General features: G+C 39.0%; 1 protein-coding gene across 7 annotated transcripts in view; it reads left to right on the top strand.

Moving 5' to 3' along the window:
• SSH2 (slingshot protein phosphatase 2) overlaps positions 1–18,583 on the top strand; it is a 238,487-nt gene that overhangs the window by 171,965 nt on the left and 47,939 nt on the right. For all 7 annotated transcript variants that reach the window (XR_004234075.1, XM_031967735.1, XM_031967736.1 and 4 more), the window contains 2 exons: positions 4,933–5,036; positions 8,781–8,845. Coding sequence is in view for 6 of the 7 variants with exons in the window: in XM_031967735.1 (XP_031823595.1) it covers positions 4,933–5,036; positions 8,781–8,845 (169 nt within the window). In the remaining variant the exon portion in view is untranslated. The remainder of the gene's footprint in view (positions 1–4,932; positions 5,037–8,780; positions 8,846–18,583) is intronic.

Genomic DNA, 18,583 nt, shown 5'->3' with positions numbered 1-18,583 from the left:
CACCCTGCAGTGACACCCTCCAAACCAGTCGGTGGTCTAAGAATTAATGAACAAAAAACCATTGGTTAAGCACTTTCTCTGTTTAAAACGCCATACTAAGCCATGGGGATTCAATTAGCTAGACAGTCCCTGCCCTCAAGGAACTCCCATTCTGATAGGAAAGAAGACACAGAGAAGAAGTTGTAGCTGTGACTCAAAAAAGCCCACTGATCCTTGGGGTGCAACAGCAAAACACAGGCAATGATACATCATCTTTAAGATACATGTCTATTTATGTACACATATATACACATACACAGAGAGTTATGTCGAAGGACAGTTCTTTTGTAAAGCCCAATTAAAATTATGCATGTCTTGAAATCAGATCATTTATAGGAAGGAAAAAAGGAGGAATGTGTTATAGTCACCATTCTGCAAGCCCTTTTCTTAACTCCTTCCTTGCATTCAGTCTTTTCTATCCTGACCTGAAAAGTTGAGGGTAGGATGATCTGTAATCTATTGCCGCCCAACCTCATTCCCTAAATTTTTTTTACGGGGACTATGTTGAAGGTCATTGTGCTTTTGTCTCATAGGACATGTATTTTCCCATAACTCTAGACTATCGATTTTCAGCAAAGTCAGTATCTAATAAACATAACTCATAGAAAATAATAGATTTTTTTTCACTCAGATTAAAAGCTTCATAGTATTTCACTGCTCCTTCAAATTGGAATGATAACACTGTAAATGATGTATACATCATTCATTCTTATCATGTCTCTTCTTTCCCAAGAAAAAGCAGCTGTTTTAGAATGATGCAGGTTGGTGGTGGTGGTTGTTTAATGAAATAATAACTCTGAGTCCTTTAAATGGTCTTAAATTCATCCTTTTCTTTACCTACGAGTTATGGTGTCTTAAGTCCTAAGTGTTTATATTTACTTGTCTTACACATGGTGGGAGAGGATTTAGAAATAATGCTTTCATTAGAGCCAGGATCTGTAGGGTAAACTTCACCTATTCATGAACTAGGCCTAAGGGAATTTTAAAAAATTGAAAATGTGAGGACCCTGGACACCTACTTTGTTAAGGGGCTGACATGAAGAAATCGTGTCTTTGTCAATTGGCCTTCTCCAGAGGCAGCTTTTGAAGAAGACTGGCATTTTCACAAATGTATCTAGGACTGTTAAAACAGAAAGCATGATGATTTTTCTCCTCCTGCTAAAATGTGTGACATTTCATCATTTCAGTCATGTCCAACTCTGTTTTCGTGGCAAAGACACTGGAGTGCTTTGTCATTTCCTTCTCCAGTTTATTTTACAGATGAGGAAACTGAGGCAAAAACGGTCAGTCACGAGACTGCTGTGACTAGGATAGCATTGCTAATTATTGTCAGAGACCATATTTGAACTCAGGTCTTCTAGACTCCAGGCCCAGTATTCTATCCACTACACTACCTACCTGGCCCAGAATGTGTGATAGATTCTCATAATCTTATCTCCCTATACAAATTGGGCATTTTCATTTCAGATTGCTTTGCTAGACCATAAAAATGGTGAGGCTCTCTTCATCTTGTCTTGGTAACCTTGATTTGGTCTGACAGGGCCTTCCTCATGCAGTGCACTCAATAAATAATGGTTGAGTTGAACTTGGTCTACCTAAGAAGTTAAATTGAGGAGGTTTTATAAAGAAAAAAATTTTGTCCCTGAGGGATCTCGGGATTTTGGGTTCTCTATCTCTATATGGAAAAGAAGTTTCTACTTTGTGCATCAGAAAGCTATTATTGATCTCTACCATTCAGAATTCAACTAATTATTTGGTTATTGTTTTTATTAGTAATTAATATTTTATTTATTTTATTAGTAATTAAATATTAGTTATTAAACACCCATCATCTGTAAATTGCTGAAGGAAAAATAGTTAGATGGAGAACAATCAGGGAGCCTGGGGGATTAATTGCATGAGTATTTGGAAGTGTTCTGGCATTGCTGATTGGCTGTTGCAATTGGGCATTCCCTAATCTCATCCCTCCTGTCATGCATTGGTGGATTGGTAATCAGGATTAGGCCGATAAGGTGTTGTGTTTTTTCTCTGTCATAACAGTATGTAGTCCTGTCACCTTTTTTGGAAAAATAGTATTAATGGAGACCAACATTGTATTGACAGGGAAGTCTGCTACTTAAAAACAAAACAAAAAACTGAATCCTGAATATCAGATTCATTTAAAGTATCGTACATTTTATTGTCATAAAATGTGAAAGATCTTTTTGATCTAGGACCTCAAGTTGATCTTCAGTCTGAGATTTAATAAGAGGAGTCAGCTGGGTGGTGGATAGGGCTGGAGTCCATTGGACCTGGGTTTCAATGTGGTCTCCGATACCTATGCTGTATAAACCTAATCAAGTCACTCAATCTGTCTGATTCAGTTTCAGTCTCTACTATAAAATGAGAATAATATCATACCCAACTCTCTCAGGGTTATTGCAAGGAACAAATGAGATTGAATTTGTACAGCACTTAACACAAGACCTGGTACATAGTAGGTACCTATTAAATGTGTGTTTCCATCCTTTTTGTCTGCTCAGCAGAGTTGATTCATGTTTTCAGATGGTATCTTGAATGAATTTGTGTCCAATGTCCCTTTGTACAAATAAAGAACAATTTGGTTTACTGGAATCCCACGTGCCCAATCCCACTCTGCTGGTGACTAAGTGGAACACTTAGTTGTTTGGTTTGTTTTTTTTCCAAAATGATTTTCATTTTATAAAGCAAGATAGTTGTTTTTGTTGTAATTGTAAATGAAGTGTAATTTTCGTTTCCGGTCTGTGGTGTGCTGGCTTCATCCTGTCACTCAGACATTTTGTTTTGAGTTGTTCCCTTAATGGAAGTGAAGCACAGTGACCCTCAACAGGATGACGTGTGCACCCTGCAGATGTAACAAGAGGCACATTTTGGGCAACAGACCACAAAAGCTTGAAGCTTTACTGAAAAATGAAAACAGAACAAACCAAGACTCCCTGCAACTTGCTGCCCATTCAGGGAGTGGCGTTGTCTACAAATTTGGAGATGGGTTGAGTCTCCTCCTTGTGGGCATTATCTCACCCAGTTATTTTCACTCTTCATTCTGCCTGATAAAAGGGGGAGACTCAGCCAACAAATGTCATTTCATAAAATCATGTGGGAAAGGCAGCGTAAGGTCAGGAGGCTTGATATGGCCGCCTTGGCCTTGGCCTGGGGCCCCGCAGGCTCCCAGCACAAAGGCAGGCTCGTGATGCTCCCTCCCAGGGGTGGTAAGTCCCCACCCTCCAGAGGAGCTGCTGCCCGAGCTTCCATGTCCCTTTGCCTCTTATTTGCCATCCTGAGACCATTCCCCAATCTTATGTTCTCTAGCCCTTTTCTCTGGGGATAAAGGTGATACATGGATGCCCCCCTTGAGCCTGGGGTTTCCGTCTCACCAAAGACAGATGGTGGGCCCTTTTTTGCATTGCATTTTTTTTTTTTTTGACAAAGTAATCAGGAATAAGTGACTTGCCCAGAGTCATGCAACTAGTCAGCATCAAGTGTCTGAACATAGATTTGAACTCAGGCCTCCTGTCTCCAGGGCCAGTGCTCTACCCACTGTATTTATTACCCCTTTGCATTGCTTTTTAAAAACATTTTTGCTGTTTTTCTTAATATCACCTGTATTTCTAAATATATCTCTTATCCATTTTCTTCCCAAGAAACTCAACCTTTTTTTTTTTTTAATAACCAAGCATTTAAGAGTGAAACATGAGCAGCTCAACAAAACATCAAGTCCCACCCAGCTCTCTGCAGCATTTTTTTTTCCTGTTTTGGAAGCTCAGGGTTTCTTATACTGTGATCATGTGTATAGGTCAAATACTTATAGGTCTTGGGGTCAGGGAAGTCCAGAACTTGTCTTCTGCCACAAACTTGCTTTGTGATGTAGGCCCAGTCACTCTACTTCTATACACTTCAGTTTATTCATCTGCAGAATGGTTGCATTAGACTCTGAGGTCAGCAAACTATGATTGGTCCTCCCACCTGATTTCAGAAGGCCTGTGAGCTAATTTTTTGTATTTAAAAACACAGAAATCATGCTTAGTCCATGGGCAGAATGAACCTAGTAGGTAGTTTGCTGACATTTGAACTGTATGATCTCATAAACCACTTCCAAAGATAAAATATTGTAATTCTATAAATTAAAGTTAGCCAGTAGGACTGCAGAATTCTCAGAGGTGCTCAGTAGCACCCCACAGTCCTAAGAGGACTTTTCAAAATCTGTGCTTTTGTTGTAGCTCATAAAATATCCAAAGCCATTTATATACTGCATCACATTAGCCCTCTGAGAGACTGCTTATGACACTTTTACCCTGAGTGACTGCTTAGATGGAAGCAGCTTCTAACATCAGTTCTGGAAACAGTGGAAGGCTTGGTGTATATCATTCTGGCACATTTTTTCTGTCCTGCCAACATCATATGCCTGCTAAATATATCTTGAGTTGTTGTAATTTATGTAGTATTAAGTTGGAATTTAAATTCCTTCCTAGAAAGGAAGACTTCATGAAAAAGGCTCATCTTTCTAAAGAGTCCTGACCTTGGAATTAGAAGACTCAGATCCAAGGCCTACCTTCAGAACTTGCTAGTTGTGTGACCATGGGCCAGTCATTTAACATGTCAACACCTCAGTCTCCTCATCTGCAAAATGGTGATGATAATAGCAATACTAAGTCACTGGGCTATAAGAAAAGTACTTTGTAAATCTTAAAGCTCTCTGCAGATGAGAGCTAGTATGACTATTCCTCTGTTGCTTGAAATTGGGGGTAGCTGATCTGTAGGTGAAAAATATTTCCTTAAAGCAGGTCTTACTTTCTGTTCATTCTGTTCTTACTTTGTTCATTTCTTGCATCTAAGTCTGCATTAACCCAGGTTCTCCCTTTTGATTTTTCCTTGTAGTATCAGCGAAAGTTTCCTCACTGTGAAAGGTGCAGCCCTCTTCCTGCCACGGGGAAATGGGTCATCCACACCGAGAATCAGTCACAGGCGCAACAAGCATGCAGGTAAAGCAGCTACTTGTCCCCCTTAGTCACTTTGCCCAGGCTCTTCATTAAAGGGTTTCCATGTTTCTCTATCTGTCCTGCCATAATAGCAGGAAACATTCTGGTGATATGTGGCTTCTCCCTTGGATTTAGAGGATCTGAGAGTTAGAAGGAACCCCATTTCATTCTTGCCCTGGATAATTAACAGAATTGTCATTGAGCTGAAATTGCCTTCCTTGTAACACCTACTCATTTGTCCCACCTCTGCCCTATGGGATCAAACCACTAAGTCTCAGGGGACTCAGGGGAAAAGATTCTGGCTTTTGAAAGTCTGGATTTGAGCATATCAAATTCACCTCCTAACTAACCAAACAAAAGTCCTTAAGGTTATTTCTGTCTGGGGTGAGTGAGTATAAACTACCCTAGTCTGTCAGATTTAGATAGCCCCAGACCATGTGTCACATCCCAGCCAAGATCCACCAAGAAACAAGGACTTCCCTCTCCCTCCTGTACCTGACCTTGAGAGGTTGCATACATCCCCAGCCATCAATCAGTTGAGACTCAGTTCTGGGACTGATCTTTCCTGGCTGGTGGATAAATGAGTGATGGTTCACTAACCCTCTGTGTAGTCAGCCCCTTTGTATCTCATTCAGCATCTATCAGGAAATTAGACCTTTGTGGGAGACACCCTGCTGTATGCTTTCCCTCTGTTTTCATTCTCCTTCTTGTTCTGGAGCTGCCCCACACCAGATTCCTTATCCTAGTTACCTTTTAATTGCCCAAAGGTGGTTGCCCTCATACTTCCTCAGGTGTCCCAGCACCAATACAGTAGCGGGCACATAATAGGTACTTAATGAATGTATGATTTTTCTTTCATTCATATTTTTCAATGATGGTACAGGAAAATGCTAAATAAAAGCAAGCATATTTAGGTTCCCATGACATCAAGATTTGTTCTAATACAAGTTCTTTAAGATAATTACATAAAACTTCTTCTGTAATCCTTAATACTCCAAAATCAGATTCATTCAGTAAACATGATGTGTCTCCTATATGCAAAATATAAAGGAACATACAGGCTAAGACATGTCTGTCTGCCTTCACAGAGCAAGTGACAGACTCTAGCTAAATGCAAAAAGATCAGATCACTAATTTAAGGACAATTTATCAGGAAAAATAATTTGTTCAGATTTGAAATTTTAGAGGGAACATGGTAGAAAGAGGATTGGAAAATGGAGGTTTGAATTCTGGCTCTAGTCACTTAGCAGATGTGAGTAATTCATTTTCATTCTGAGCTGGTTCACTAAATGAAGGTGATATCCTGCTGTCTACTTTGCAGGGTTCTCAGGAGCAAAGTAGGATATAACTCAGAGACACAAGACCTGAATCCTGATTCTGTCACATATCACCTTATCAGTAAAGTGAGATTAGACAATATCATCTCTGAGGTCCTTTTCATCTCTTTGTCATCCTTTGAACTCATATATATTAGGTTTGCTTAAAATAAGACACACCCAAAGTCATGTAACTGAGAGACCACTTCATATAAAATGAGAAACTTTTTATTTGAATTCAGGGAAAATGCAGAGAAAAGGAGGTTGGAGGGAAGGGGAATTTTCAGGAAGCAAATCTGCTTGCCATGTCCCCTTTCTGAAGATCTTTTGGAAAACATCAGCTTGAAAACAATGGTCAGAGATGATAGCCCAAGACTTTTGACAATTGTGTTCATTTATATATTTGTGGTCCCCAGGATCTTTCAGGAATGGAAGATGTTGCAAGTGCTAATAGGGGAGCAAACCACACTAGAGACCTCCACTAGGTCAGAGGTAAAACTCTGAAATACTGGATCCCATTGAAGCTGTAATTGTCTGTCCTTATAACCCAATAATCTCAGGCAGTTTAGAGGCAGTGGAGCCACTCAATCATGTTGTTGAGTTCTAATCAATCATGTCGGTGATAAGGTTCTCTTTCCATAGCAAATCCCAAGCCACCGAAGCATTTCTAACATGAGGAGTCAGATGGCTAGGAGCAACTTTTTTGTCCATCTGCCCTCAGATTTAAAAACTACAAAAATTTTCTTTACTGTCCCATACTTCCCCAATGTCCTCTTACCCAGAGAGGAACTAGCCTTAGTGAGGCTCTGTATTTCAGGGTGATGTTGGTTATTAATCTTGTAGAGTACAAGGAAGAAAGAGACAAAGTATTGCTTTCAATCCGGCCTGCCTGAATGAGTTGTTCAGTGAATCTTTGTCTTTGGCACGTAACTGGGAGTGGGGTTAGCGGCTTTGAAAGCTCCTGATCCTCAACTGGCCTTTTTTCTTTTGCTGAAACTTCCTCAAACAACTTCAGTCCAGGTTTCCACTTGACTTTTAGTCATTCATCTTTTTCCTCTACCAACTAAAAAAGCAAGGGGTGGGGAAAAGAAGAGCATGGGGAGAAAGGGAGAGATTTTATACAAGTTGAATGAGCTTAAATTCATGATTTGGAAGAGAACAGATCAGGCCCTGTCAGTATAAATCCAAGTTCCCAATGACTGAATCTAGGATTCCAATGTATCCTGGAGCCAGAATAGCCCAATTCATGTTATTACCCAAATGATGATGCTTACGGAATCAAGAAAACCACCCTTGTAAAGTTTCTTCATACATCTAATAACATTGAAAAGAGATTGTGCTTCTTCTGTCTGGCCCTAATTGTCGGGGAGGAAATGTGTGGAACCTATTCCTGCCTATATTTGAATATTCAAATACTTCAGCAAATAAGTGACAAAAAGGTAGTGCCTGTGAACATTGGGAAGGGAAAACAGACAGAGTTGTAAAAATCTGCTTGGTCTATTGAAATATATCTAGTAGTGGCAGCAAATAGAATTTTAAAATGGTGAGAAGGGTATCCTACCTGTCCTCAGTCACATCCCTTCTGGTCTGCTCCCTCAGTTTCTGACAGCACAGGAAGGGAGGTGCACTCACAGAACATGGACAGCTCTTTTTAGGGGTCACTTTTCTGTGCCCAGTTCTCATAATAAACCTTATTACTCTAGGAACTAGAGCTGTTTCTCTGGTTCCCTTCCTTCATGGGATTTGATTGTATCATTGTGCCACAGATTGATGAAAATAGGTGATAAAGTATTTATTAAATGCTTACTGTGTACTGGTTGCTTTAGAATGCACTCTTCAAATCTGTTTCCCCTCCTGAGGGTCCCTGTCCACATTGGCTGATGATAGAGCAGTTGCAGAGACCTCCTTGACAGAATACAGTCTGGAATGTTCAAGGAGAACCCCTGACCCTTCACAGGATGTAACGCTTGGCCCTCCCCAGCCCAATTTCTGCTGAGGAGACTTGAGGTTTATGATGAAATCAAATGAGCTGATTCACTCTGCTGTGCTTTGGAAATTTCTGAGAAAAGTTGATATTTATGTAGCTTTGCTATAATCCTTTGTTCTTTTTGTTTTTTTGTTTTGAATTCTTTGTTATGAAATGGTTTGATATAGAGATATGTTCGTAGAGGAAGGGAATATAAAAACAAAATAGATTTTAAATTTTTTTCAGAAGAAATCAATGTAGTAAAACAGAATAAATCTCAAAATGTAAACAAACAGTCCCCTTTCCAGTCATCTTGATCAGTGGGAAATTACTCACCCTCATTAAGATACCAGGCTAATTGCTACCTTATCCTAGAGCCTATCTGTGAACCACAGCTTCACTTTGACAAAAGTCCTAAGAGAGCTTCAGAGCAAGCACCAACCTTTGTTTTGTGAACTTCTCCAGGTGATCTTCAGCAGCACCTGCAGGCCATGTTCATATTACTCCGCCCTGAAGACAACATTAGGCTGGTAAGTGTTTTTTGATGAACGAGCCTTGGAAGCAAAGCTCTATTTTCCAAGATAATGGAAAATGACCACTTTTTTTTTAGAGGCCGGCACTCCTGGTGGTACCCCTCTAGCACTGGCCTGTGGAGAAAGGATGACGGTCTTTCTCTGTGAGCTCTTGATTGTTGGAGAAAGGCTAACTTGTGTCTGTGAAACAGACTACAAGGCAGTAGGAGGTGCCAGAATGTGTTAGAGGTTGTACGTGGGATTGTAATTCAGAGGAAGATAAAAGATGGCAGGTGGCAGAGTGGGAATTGGCAAGGCCTTCCTTTCTTAGAGGAAGTGGGATCTTAGCTGGGTCTTGAAGAACGGTGTAAACTATCTGAAGGAAAGAGAAAAAGCCAGGAGTCAGACCAGCCTGAGCAAAGGCACATGTATGCTAGAGAGTTGAGGAGGTTTGTCCTGGGGAGTGATGAGAAATAGTTGGACAGGCAGCATGGAGCCAGGTTCTTGAAAATCCAAAAGGCTTCTTGGCTTCTACTGGTCCTGTCACTCTTGGCTTGATGATGTGGGCTAATTTCGTGCTCTCCCTTCTCATTCAATTGATGACCTTTCTGTTTTGGGTTGTACTTCCTAGATATAAAAGTAATTTTGTGCCCAAAAAAGGATTAGATAAAGCAATAGAGACAAACAGGAATTGGAGGTTTTTTGATCCAGTAAATGCATTAAGCACATGCCCTATATGAGGCATGTGAGCAGTGGAAATCTAGAGATAAGAAGGGAGCCTCTGCTCTCAAGAAAGGTCATAAGAGGTTCAGAGCTGAGAGGAACACTTCTGGTTCCTCATCCTCTTTCAGATGCTTCAGTGGGGTATTCCCCAGTGATCTGTCCTTGGCCCACTTCTTCTTCTGTCCTTCTCCTGGCATCTGTCTGCCCCCCATCTCAGGGCTCAGTGCCAGAGATGTCCAAGTCTGCTTCCAGGCTCCAAGTTCTGGACTTCCACTTGCAGACACCTTGATGTTTAGGCTGCACCTCAGACTGAAAATGTCAAAGCCGGCAGTGATTCTTTTTTTTTTTTTTTTTTTTAAGCAGGATGATTTTATTTTTTTTTTCATGAAATGAAATTTTTTAAAATTAATTCTTTCTTTCATAATTATAACTTTTTATCGACAGAATCCATGCCTGGGTAATTTTTTTACAACATTATCCCTTGCACTCACTTCTGTTCCGACTTTTCCTCTCCCTCCCCCAGATGGCAAGCAGTCCTATACATGCTAAATGTGTCACAGTATATCCTAGATACAATATATGTGTGCAGAACCGAACAGTTCTCTTGTTGTACAGAAAGAATTGGATTCAGAAGGTAAAAATAACCTGGGAAGAAAAACAAAAATGCAAACAGTTTTACATTCATTTCCCAGTGTTCTTTCTCTGGGTGTAGCTGCTTCTGTCCATCATTGATCAATTGAAACTGAGCTAGATCTTCTCTTTTTTTCGAAGAAATCCACTTCCATCACAATACAACCTCCTACAGTATCGTTGTTGACGTATATAATGATCTTCTGGTTCTGCTCATTTCACTTAGCATCAGTTCATGTAAGTCTTTCCAATCCTCTCTGTATTCATCCTGCTAGTCATTTCTTACAGAATAATATTCCATAACATTCATCTACCACAATTTACCCAACCATTCTCCAATTGATGGGCATCCATTCATTTTCCAGTTTCTAGCCACTACAAACAGGGTAGCCACAAACTTTGGCCATCAATGATTCTTTCCAGCCCTTAACCTCCTCCTCCCTTTTTTTTTTTATTCTTGTTAATTGTCTTCCCATTTGTTTCTCATTTGAAAGCTGGATGTTACCTTTGCTTCTTCCCCCCCCCCTCACCTTTTATGCCCAATTGGTTACACCAAATCCCCTCAGTTCTACCTCTCGTGATCAGAGATTTAGAGCTGGAATAGCCATTGTGCCCATCTTATCATCATTTTACAAATCAAGAAACTAAGGCCTGTACTGGAGAAAGACCTTGCTTGGTCACACAGGTGAGATGGGCCAAAGTCAGGATTTGATCCCAGTCTTCTGGGATCAAATCCTGGCTCCCAGTGCAGTGGCCTCCTGTCATCTCAGACACCTGCCCCTCCCCTTGCTGCCAACTTCCTGCTCTCTGTCTGCCATAAGTCGGGACTACTACCCTGGGGTTTCTACCCCTGTTCTCGGCCTCCCTTTCATACGGGTTAACCTCTGCTCAGAAACCCCCAAGGGTTCCTTTTTGTGCCTGCTGTCCTCCAAGGCCCGATCTCCTGCACTCACTCTCTGCTTCCCTTTAGTCATGGCAGATCCCACTTTCCTTCACCTGCCCCCCCCTCTTCTTCCCCCCAGGGTGATTGAATTTCTGCCTGCCCTTGAGAGTTCAGCTCCCTGTGCTCCCAGAAGCTTTCTCTGGGCCTTCCTTTATCTTTCTATCCTCCTCACACTGCAGAGGTGGTCATCTCTGCTTGGATCAGCGCCACCCTACCCTCACTAGTCATGCAGGCTTCTGGAGTTCAAGGACAATGTTCCTTACTCAGTAGTTGGTTAATCACTATTTCTTAGACTAGATCATTGAATCCTTTAGTCCAGCCTCCAGTTTTACAGTTGGAAACCAAAGCTCTCCCAGGACCACCTAGTAGTGGCAGAGCCAGAGCTAGAGTTGGCAGTTCAATCCTTGCTTTTCTTACTCGGCCTCCAAGGTCCCTTCAAACTCAGACTATAATCCTACAGTCCCTAGGGTTGAACTTGTGGTTTCAGCTGTTTAATGTTTTTTAAAATGAATTCAAAAGATTTAAACGAAATTTCTGAACTAATTCAGAATTTAAACATGACACAGCATATTACAATTATATCAAATTGTTAAATATGTAGTCATTATGTTGCAGACTATTAAGTGAGTCATCTTCAGGCAAAATCACTGGCTACATTGTGTGACTTTTGACCAGTTAGTGCTTTTTGTAGCTAAAAGGAGCTTTTGTAGAGTCAGAGCAAAACCCTTTGTTTTAAGTTAAATGTGGAGTGTTAAAACTGTCATCTTGGACTTTGCATAAGGTTAAAAGTTGGAGAATCGCTGGAAGCTCATTCTCTTATTTTCAAAATAACCCAACAATAAACAGAGACTCCAGTCCCCTCTCCCTTCTTGCTTTTTACTTTCTGAAACTGAAATTAGGAAGATGACTAGAAACTGGAATGAAGCCAGCCTTTTCCTTTAGCAGTTGTGAATACTTATTAAGATCTGTTCTCCATGTACATCTCTGAGAAACCATGACTTTGAAGCATTAATACAAGAAATTGACTTTTTAGACTAGCCTAACAGAAATAAGGCAGGGGGAAATTAAGACTTTTAGTAATTCTCATACTGACCTATGGTCTCAACACTGGGCTTTCTTCTGTAAAAGTATGCTCTTCGCCCTAAGCTACAGCAGCACTGGGGTGCTGTTAAAGTCAAGGAGCTTTTTTCCCCCCAAAATGGTTGACGGTATTTTTAGGATTCATTGATTTTAGGTGTGTCCATGAAGATCAAAAAGATTGAAAACTGCATTCTTTTGACATTTATCATTTTCTGTCTCCCCATTGAGAAAAGAATCTTCAAACATACTTCCTAGCTGTGTGCCTCAATTGCCTTGGCAAAAAAAAACAACAAAAAAACTTCAAACTCTATTTCTTGTCCTGAAGTCTATTTTAAATTGAGCTATAGATTTTGCTTTGTTGCTCTGTTGGCTGGAATTTAATATTTTCCTACTTTTGAACCTCTGATTGAGAAGGTGAACCCCATGTCTACACTTTGGATCTTCATAATTCAGTTTACATGTCAGGTGAGAAATATTAGTTACATATAAATGCATAATGTAAAAATAAAGCTCTTTTTCATTTTTTTTTCAAATTTATTTAAAGAAAGAATAAGGAAAAAGAATACAAAACAAAATGAAACAAAAGAGAACATTTTCATGTGCTTGGCAGAATATCAGAGAGGATTCAAAATATATAACAATAAATTACCAGTTCAAGAAAGTTGTGTGTCTCTTTCTGTTGTTGTTGGCTTGCATTTTGTTTTATTTCCCAGTTTTTTTTCCTTCTTGATCTGATTCTTCTTGTGCAGCAAGATAATTGTATAAATATGCATGCATATATTAGATTTAACATATATTTTAACACATTTGACATGTATTGAACTACCTGCCATCTAGGAGAGGGGGTGGAGGGAAGGAGGGGATAATTTGGAACAGAAGGCTTTGCGAGGGTCAATGTTGAAAAATTATCCATGCATATATTTTTATATGTTTTATAAATAAAAAGGTTTAAGAAAAAAAAAGTAAGAGTGTATGTGTGTGTGTGTGTGTATTTAGAAGAAATTAGATTTATGAGTGTCCATCTTTTCTTCCTTGTAAAATGTTCTTTTGTTCTTTGCTGTGCACCTTTTTTACTTTATTTTTTCCCCCTTTCATCTTCCTATCCTCACCAAGCAGGCTATAGTTAAGAAAGAATGTATGTATGTATATGTATATGTGTGTATATATATATATATACATATATATACACATATATATACATATACATATATATATATATGTAGATAATATATACATATATATATGTAGATATATACATGCACACACATACCCACATACATAGACAGACACATATCTTTCTTATTCCTACTGACTCTCCGCTTTAATTCTCCTCCTAATTTGCCTTGATTACTTAACCTTCCCTAGCCAATGAATCCCTCCCTTGTCTTCTTCCCTCACCTTTTGGTTCCCTGTCTACCTATCCTTCCCCCATTATTACCTTATAGATTTTGAAGGGTGCTATACCCTTCATGGTATATAATGTAGTATTGCCTATTTAACCTGCATAGGTTTTCAGAATGAGCCTTCCTCCCCCCCCCCCCCCCCCCCCCCCCATTGTGTCTGTGTCTATTCTTCCTCTGCACTTCCTTTGTATGACATGGTTACTATTTTTACCTTTACTCTGCCTTATTCTTTCTTTTGAGCTGTTGTATTGTTGATGTCAATCTTAAACATATCTTATAAACAATTTATCCATGTTGAGCTCCTTGAAATTTTTCTTTGATATTGGTTCTAATATGTTAAATTTTCAGGTTTGAGTGATAGAAAGTCTTGAAAATCTGCAAGTTCGTTGAATGTCCATTTTTCTCGATATTATAGATAATTTTGCTGGATATATTTTTGGCCACAGACATGGTTTTTTTGGTTGTTGGTAAATATGATTTCAGGACCTGCAATCTTTTTATTGTGGCTGCTGATTAGTCCTGTACAATTCTACTTGTAGTACTATTGAGCGTATTTGAATTGCTTTTTTTTCCTTGGTTCTTGCAAAATATTCTCTTTGATCTGGGGGTTACAAAATTGGCAATAATGTTCCTATGTGTTTTTACACAAAGGATCTTGTTGAAGTGGTGATCAGTGGATTTTTTCTATTTCTACTTTTACTCATGTTCTAGCACTCCAGGACAGTTTTCTTGGATTATTTCTTGCATTATTGTGTCAATGTCCTTTTTTTGGACACAACTTTCAGGCAGTTCAGTTATTCGTATATTTTCTCTTCTTGATCTGTTCTCCAGATATGTAATTTTTCTTATGTTTCACATTCTGTTCTATTTTTTCATTCTTTATAATCTGTTTTATTTCATGGTTTCTTTTAGCTTCATTGGTTTCCCCTTGCCTGATTCTAATTTTCAAAGAGTTATTTTTATTTTTGAGACTCTGCATCTCCTTTTCTAGTTGGTTAATTTTTTCATATTCTTGTTTTTATATGGTTTTTATTTTTCATTTTTTTAGTTTTTTCTCAATGTCTCACATTTGACTTCTAAATTCTTTTTTTATTTCTTTGATAAGGCTCTTTCTCTTAGCAAAAAAAGATTTACAATAAGGACTCCATCTTAATTGTACTTACAATTAAGACAAGAGTCCTAGCAAGCTCTAGTGAAACATTTATAATGCTAAAGGGTGGTGACAGAAAAACAGATAATGCGAAATTTGTGTTTTTATCAAGAAAATATTTTGTTATAAAGGTAAATACTTTTGGTGCACAGCAGTTTGCATGTTTACTCAAAGTCAACATGTTAAGTGTATCATGAGAAAGTTTAAGATGCATATAAGGTGGTGACCAGCTGTTCTCCATCTTCACCAAAAGTGAACATTTTAAAAATGACATTAAGTGAGAGCATCAACCCTTAGAAGCTGTAGATTATTGCTTGGGCTCTTTAAATCCCTGCACACACCAAGCATTGGTCACCATCTTGATCTTTATTTAGGGCCAGAAAAATAGGCAGTTTGAATTAAGAGTAAAAGAGGATTTTCTGCATTTCTTTTATTGGAATTTAAATGAAAAATGATTATCAAGCCAGGTTAAATGTGAAACCAGAGGTAAGGTCGAAACTGATTGCTTCAAAGGGACTTCCAGGCTCTGAAAGATGCCAAACACTACTAGACATCTCAAATGAATACTTATAATAATCATTCTTTCTGGAAAATGAAAAAGTTTCACATAAGCTATTTTTCTCAGCATTTGATGGCTGTTTTGATAAAAATAAATTCTTTTAAGGATTTTCTGAATTCATTATAACAGCCTTTTGTCAGGAATTTTTCTCCATCAACAAATACTTAGAGAACTGGTAGAGAAGTCTGTGAAATTGGTTCATTTCAGAAAGGAAACCTTCAAATGTTAAAGGGTCAGGAACCACTGCCCCCAGAACTTACCTACTTCAAGTAGTTGCTCCTATCTGGGAATTTAATCGTACTATATCCGTAGTTGAAAAGAGAAGATGCAAGCGGCGTGTATTGGAAGGCCCTGTCTAAGGGACAGCTCTACATTTTGCCTTGTTCATAGGCCACAGCAAAAGATCTTATCGGCTTCCAAATCACAGTCTCTCCTGTCTTGTATTGCATATTGTTTCCTGAACCCCAAAAAACTTGGAAGTTACTACAAATTCTAGGGAGTATTAAGCAAAGGATGCCTTTTAAAATTGCTTTTACTCAAATTGGCTTAGTGAAATAAATTAGATTATGTTAATCCTTTTTGAAGCCAAGTAGCTGTGGAAGAATGCAGAAGAAACTGGAGCCAGGGCAAATTTTTTGTTGTTTGTTTCTGCCTCTGCCTCTCCAGGATTTGGGATTTTAAATTAAGATTCTCTTCTCACACCTCTTAGAAGATTATCTAAATATAAAACATTGTATATTCCTCTTACTGAAGACTCAGGCAATATTCTACATGCTGTTTAGAGAGTTGTGATTAAATCCTAAGAATCACAATACTTTGTCTTTAATCCAACTAAAGGGTTTAAAAGAGAATGATCCCAGAATCTCAACCCATCTCATAGTATCATATAGTACCTTACCCTTTGGAGCAGCTATGTGGTGCAATGGATAGAGCACCTGGCTGGAAGCCAGGAACACAGCTCTTCACCCTGGACAAGTCACTTAACTGTTTGTCTCTGTTTCTTCCTCTATAAAAATGCACTGGGAAAAAAAAAAAATTGGCAAACCACTGCTGTATCTTTGCCAAGACAAATCCAAATGAGGTCACCAAAAGTTGAACACAACTAAGGGAAAAAAAAAATCCTGAACAGCCACCTTATCTAATACACTAGTGGGTCCTGTCCTCTAGGGTTAGTGAGCTTTCTTTTAAATATAATATGACCTTCTATTTGACATGCAATTAAAATGTGGAAAGAAGAGTCAAATACGTGAGGAACTTTTTAAAAAGTTCTTAGCTTCCTAAGTAAGAAATGTCTAATGTCATCATGAAAAGCCTCTTATAAAGAAAATCCTCCATACTTAGCCTAATTTGTTGTATTGCAGCTGAGTTTTTCCTAAAGATTTTCCCCCTTTTATCAACTTTGATAGTCAATTAATTGTCACCAGTTGGTGTAGGAGGAGTGAGCAAGACAGTTATTCCCATGCCAAATGAGTCCCAACCAGAAATTTCCAGAGCTGGAGTGGAAAGAAAATGGACACTGACATGTTCAGGAAGCTAAACATGATGGGACTGAAAGTAACATGAAGTGTAGGGGGGTCCCTCATTTTATGTTCAGTTAGAGCTGACCAAGACAAGCAAAAGTTCAAATACGTAACATCATTGAAATTTCATTTATTATACTGTTCCAGTTTACCCTAATTGGGTTTCATGATGAAAATGTAACTGTCTTGGGAGCTGTTCCAATAACCCTAAAATATAAGAGGAACTGTTAGCCTGGCCTCCTGGGACCCAGAGTGCCATCTCAATCTATGCCAGCCTCTGGTTTGGTGTGAGTTGTGCTTTCTCTTCATATGACCCTAGGATGCGAGGGCTGGTATTCTGGCTTTTTTGGTGGTTGTTTAAGTTTGGATTTTTTTCCCCTAATCTTGGTTCCTCTTGGCTGCTCTTAAGTGTGTTTTTCTTGAATTTCCACAATGTGACTTTCTGAAACACATTGGTGTTGTCTATTTTGTAGACTTGTTAACATGATACCAGGATTACCTTCTGATTGGGTCAGCTCTTGTTAGAAGCAACCATGTGTCTTGTATCTGTGTGGTTATCTATGTGTCCAACTGTGTTGCTATTTGTGCTTCCCAAGCTTTTCTTAGGAGGATACAATGGAGGAAGTAATTCCACTCTTTAGTTCTCAAAATTAGATTGCTAAAGCTTAGATTTCTGTCATCCGAAGTCCCTATTTCCAGACAATTGGATGTTGGTAAGGCTTGATATGTTTGAAAGATCTCCACATTCAGTAGCGTAAGTACTCTACACTGCAGCCCTGTCTTCCATATCTTATCCCTTATACAAGTTACCATGGCCAAAGGAATTCATCAGATGGTGACTATGCTAGAGATTCTCTGCCCTTGGTTTGGCTACTCTTCAGATGATAGACACTCATTCCATCGTGGGCTTTCACTCAGTCTTTCTAGACTGGTAAGAGCTGCCGATCTTGTGTTCTGCTGATCTACCCTTTGAAAAAGTAATCACTTGTTGGCCCATAATAATCACAGCAAAACTTCAAAATTTCAACAGAACTAGCATGATTAGTGTAAGGGGGATGACCTAGTGAAATTCTGAGAAATTCCAGTGGTAATTCAGCTCTCCTGAGCCCAATCAAGGGTCAGAGTGATGAGGATTGGAAACATTTTACTCCTCAGATCTGAAAGGAGGAATGTATAGGGCTTCAAAGGATCACTAGATTATTGATTAAGTAAATTGAATGTTGTTAAAAGTCAGTGTGAAGAAACTGCTTAAGAAATAAATCATTTCTGAAACTTGAATTATAAAAAAGGTCTTTTAATTGTTTATTGCTAGTAACAAACATTAAGGGCCTGCTATGTGATACACAATGCCTAACACTATGCTAAGTTCTGGAAATATAAAAAAAGGCAAAATTTTAGGAAGCTCACCATCTAATGGAGAGAAAACATGCAACAACTTTGTACAAACAAGATGTCTACAGGATAAATTGGAAATAATCAGGAGAGAGGTTCATGAAAGGTTCATCTGTAGGAGATGAACTTTTAAGCTGGGACTTGAGGAAGTCAAGAGGTAGAAAGGAGGAAAGAATGTTCCATGCATGAAGGACAACTAGCCAGTGAAAATGCCCCAAGCTGAAGGAGAGAGCATAAAGTGGAGAGTGTCAAGTGCCTTGTTTGTGTCATGGCTAGCAGGTTTGGGCCACTGGATTGGACAGTACATGACAAGGAGTAAAAAGGCTGATACAGTAGGGGAAAAAGGGAGGGCAAGG

The sequence above is a fragment of the Sarcophilus harrisii genome, chromosome 4, assembly GCF_902635505.1.
Source record: "Sarcophilus harrisii chromosome 4, mSarHar1.11, whole genome shotgun sequence".
Lineage (NCBI taxonomy): Eukaryota > Metazoa > Chordata > Mammalia > Dasyuromorphia > Dasyuridae > Sarcophilus > Sarcophilus harrisii.
Note: the sequence above shows the minus strand (reverse complement) of the source record. Positions and strands in the feature narration are given on the sequence as shown.